General features: G+C 36.0%; 1 protein-coding gene across 1 annotated transcript in view; it reads left to right on the top strand.

Annotated features, from left to right (window-relative positions):
• Positions 1–16: 16 nt before the first annotated feature.
• The window catches only part of LOC107678495 (transmembrane protein 150A-like), a 35,343-nt gene continuing 30,884 nt past the window's right edge, over positions 17–4,475 (top strand). The window contains exon 1 of the mRNA XM_016473775.1: positions 17–137. Within this exon, the coding sequence (XP_016329261.1) occupies positions 73–137 (65 nt within the window). The 5' untranslated portion in view covers positions 17–72. The remainder of the gene's footprint in view (positions 138–4,475) is intronic.

Here is a 4,475-nt window from a genome sequence, read left to right as displayed (position 1 = left end):
CAGGGAGACAGGCTGGCGAAGGCGAAAGAAGTGGATGTTTTGAGGGGAGCAGTAGAGGACCGTGTGCTGAAGATGTCTCTGTGGATGATATTACCTGTCAGCCTCCCAGCTCTGACCATCACTGGAATATGGGTTGTGTGAGTCCATTTTATGTCATATCATATGAAACGATCATGCTCTGGATCCATAACTATGCATAAAACGTGCAGATGTCATGGATGCTTTGATTTAAGATTACATAATAATTTTCAACCTAGTTTGATATTTAACTGGATGCACACCAATTCAACAGTTTATAGAAGGTCATTTTGCAACTTTATGGTCTAGAAATGTAGCTTTTGTAGCTTTTATATGTCACAGATTGTTTTAATAGACCAATTTCAGTGTTTGCAAACAGAGTTTTGTTGGCTTTGTTGGCGGAGTCTATCTGGTGGCAGAAAATGCCAGTTTTAACGTAGCAGTCTGTGCAAGCCATGGAATAAAATAATAAAAAAGGTAATTTTGAGTTTTGTATTTCAAAACTTTTTTCTTGCAATTCCGAGATTATATCTCACACTTCTGATAAGAAAAATCAACTCGTCATTCTCTCTTTTCCCGTCATTCTCTCTTTTCCCCTCGGTTCAGAATCATGAGTTTATAATCCCACACTTCTGGCATTTTTTCCTCAGAATTGACAAACTCGCAATTGTTGAGTTGAATCAAGTTATAAAGTCCGAACTAGGAGAAACTTGCACTTGCAAGAAAAAAAGTCAGAATTGTGATATAAAACAGTTAAATGTTATGTAAAATGTTATAGGTTTAAATAATATTTCATGCTTTAACTGTAGGGCTAATACAATATGTCCCCTATGTGAATATTATATAGACCTATTATTTAAATCAAATTTATGCTTTAAAAGTAGGGTAATCATAGCACGTTTCATCCATAGTTTGTCCATTTAAACGTCTGCGTTCAGCTTCAAATGGCGTCTTTGACAACAGTATTATATAAAAATGATTTCCATTCCGATTCTGACATCCAAAAGCACAACAATATATTTTTTCTCTTTCTCCATGGATTTTACCTGTTTCCCTCCACTTGATCCCAGTGTTTTTCTGCCACCACAATGCACGCGCAGCTGCAAGTGACGTAACTGTGACGTCTACTCCAAATTGGTCTATAGTATGATGTAACCAGTACCCAGCTAACAAAAAAGGATGTTTTGCTAACATTCCCATTAAGTTATAAAAACTTTATTTCTGAATGTTCTCTGGACGTTTAAAATGTCCAGTTTTTTAAAATGTGTTCAAATTTTTTGGTTTTTGTTTTGCAAATGTTAAGGGAACATTCCATTTTATAATTTTGCAAACATTATGGTAACGTTACTTTTGATTGTTCTCTGAACAATTTGAAACAAGCAGTAACATTTAAAAAACATTAGACGATCATCTAACTAAAACATTTCAGGAAAAAAGTTCCATGAATGATGTATAAATAATGTTTTTGTGGTAATGTTTTGGGAACATTATTAAATAATTTTTAACAAATGTTCTATTAATGTTACTGGAAGAACATTTGGTCATAACTTTGAGTTCAAATTCTGAGAGCCTTCCATATTAGCTGGGCACATGTACAATATGCTGAAGCCATTTTATGCAAATATATCACAGTTTTAGGTCTGGCCTGCATTGAAATGGTTTTTATAGTACACAGAGATTCTATCTTTACCACAAATGTCTCTAGGTTAATGTTTTTGGGACACCTCAAAGCTGCTTCTGAATCATGCAGTTTTCAATGTAACATAATTTGTTATGGAAAGGTGTATTATTTGTGCAAGTATTAAATCATGAGCCACTTTCAGTACCATTTATATTCAAATTCCTGAACTTTCTCTGTGAGGAGTGGGCTATACATAAATCTGCTGAATAACTGACTCACCTGAACTTGCTTGAAAAATGTTGAAGACTTTGAGGTCATTATTAGTAAAGTTGTCATGGTACAGAAATCTAGAGAAAGCCCTTGATGTTCAGGAAGAGAGCTGTGCATGAACCGGCATGTGATTGACTGAAGAGTAAGTTTTAAGGAAATCAGGTTTTTGACGTCATGTGCGATCACAGTTGTTGGAAGACTGTGATCAAGTGGATGTGGAATACCTTTTATGCGGTTTTATTTGCTTGAAGGTGCAGTGCTATGCTGGTGTCACGTTTCTTGTTCCTACTTCCTTCCTGTGAAATGCTTGCAGACGCCCTGTTTCTACGGGGAGTTCAAGATCCCCTTCCTCTCCTGTAGAGCCTTGAGTTTGAAGTCACTGAGGTGGTTACATAAAGCCTGTGTGAGGAGAGGAGAGAGTAAAACAGAGGAGGGCAACTTAGAGCAGCATCAGCACCTTCTCATTTACAATGCCAGAGAGAGAATGTTTGGTTTCTTCTTTCCATGACTCCTGTAGGTCTGGGAGAAATTCCCAATACAACATGGACTAAACGTGTCCCCTTCTAGAGACTTTTTCTTCCATTATCTGTGCAAGAAAGGGCATGTTTTCTGAAAATGAAACCTCTAATTATGACCTATAAAAGAAATGAGTTAACGTTTCCAAAATCAACAAACGACTAACAGTTTAAAGCACAAATGAAACTGTTTGGTGTGTTCTCACACTGAATTGTTTCAACATGTAAGTTTTGTTAGTTAAAACACTCAGTTGTTAGCAGTTTTTGAGTAGTATGTAGCCCCCAGTTACACCCCAGTGGAACAGTTGTTTAAATTATTCAGGGTACATTGTAAAAAAAAGTTTCCATTTAGGAAAGGATAAGTTTCCAAGCCAGTGTTTCCACTTGGACGTTATTCCTATACGTTGAGGCTGTTGTTTATGGTAACGTCACACGGGCTTGAATAGTCCTACAAATATGTGCTGTTCCCTGCAACGTTGAACACATTGTTTATGCAAACAACACTGAGAATATTTATTCATAACAAAGGCTTTATATTTTAAAGCCTGTGCACGGTAACAGCTGAAACTGTCAGTGCTAGATCTGAGTCCTCAGTAGTTGTGATAAAATGTTTGGAAATGTTAGCATTGTGCCTCTCTGGTTGGGGATGTAGCCTAATTTTCCAATCGGATCAGGTTTGGTTTGATTGGACCTGATTAATTTCTCACACTTACATATACCTGCTGTGGACGCGCAGCACAAGGTGTCTTTGTGAAAGACCGGAGTACATGATGTTGAATGGAGGGGGTATGGACACCGATGGAGTCTGCCATCTGTTTAAAATGTTGTTCGTAAAAAGATGTAAGCAATTAGATTCAAGACGGTTCATTAAAACATGTTTCTTACATTATGAAGCACTCATCCTTGGTCCTCGCCTCTTTCTTTTAAACTGTTAGAATAGAAAAGGAATAGAGCAAGCTAGTGTTAGAGACCTTTTTTGCTTTTTTTGAAAAATACCGTGCATGCATAATTATTATGCAAGTTGATATTCTGCTCATATTTTTTTCCAAGCACATTTTACCAATTCCAAACGACATCAATCTCAATAGCTACTATTAATCTTGTATTTAATTATTTATAATTGATATATAATTATTCATGAATGAGCCAAAAAAGAGATTTAACTCTAAAAATTATTAAATGCCCATGAGAAATATTCAAAACTACTACAATACTATAAATTGCAAAGTTAATGCAAAACCATTGGACAGCAAAATGCTCAGTGGGTCAGCAGGGTTAGTCAAAAACATGTGGAGAAGAAAAGATGCATGTTAACTGCAAAAGAATTAGGAATTAAGGTGAAGAATTAGGTGTGAAATCACCAGGAACCATTTAGTCTCCAGCGCCACCATTTTCCAGAACTGCAATCTGCCTGGAGTCTCCAGAAGTACAAGGTGTCATATATATATATATATATATTAGGGGTGTAACGGTACACAAATATGATGGTTCGGTACGTACCTCGGTTTTAACGTCACGGTTCGGTATGATTTCGGTACAGCAGGGGGAAAAACTTCTTTTTTTTTTAAATGGTTTACTGAACAAGTTGCTCTTTCTTTAAATACATTCAGTTATAGTTTAAATGTTCTTAGTGATAAAAATCTACCTCAGCTTATGCTTAAAACTATAGGGAGCCCTTTTACATTATAAGGTTACAATTAGGCCTAACAACTTAACCCAAACTTAAATTTAATTACTATTTATTTTTAACTAATACAATACTAGAAATTGCAAAGTTAATGCATAACCATTGGACAGCAAAATGCTCAGTGGGTCAGCAGGGTTAGTCAAAAACATGTGGAGAAGAAAAGATGCATGTTAACTGTAAAAGAATTAGGAATTAAGGTGAAGAATTAGGTGTGAAATCACCAGGAAACTGCAACCTACCTGGAGTCTCCAGAAGTACAAGGTGTCAGGTTCTCAGAGACTTAGGTGAAGTATAGAATCCTAAAAAATTACCCCTACTTAATAAGAATCACATACTGAAGTGTAGTAAAATACTTGAAGACTGA

The sequence above is a fragment of the Sinocyclocheilus anshuiensis genome, unplaced genomic scaffold, assembly GCF_001515605.1.
Source record: "Sinocyclocheilus anshuiensis isolate Anshui unplaced genomic scaffold, SAMN03320099.WGS_v1.1 scaffold536, whole genome shotgun sequence".
In the NCBI taxonomy this organism is placed as follows: Eukaryota; Metazoa; Chordata; class Actinopteri; order Cypriniformes; family Cyprinidae; genus Sinocyclocheilus; species Sinocyclocheilus anshuiensis.
This window is presented reverse-complemented; position numbering and strand designations above follow the sequence as displayed.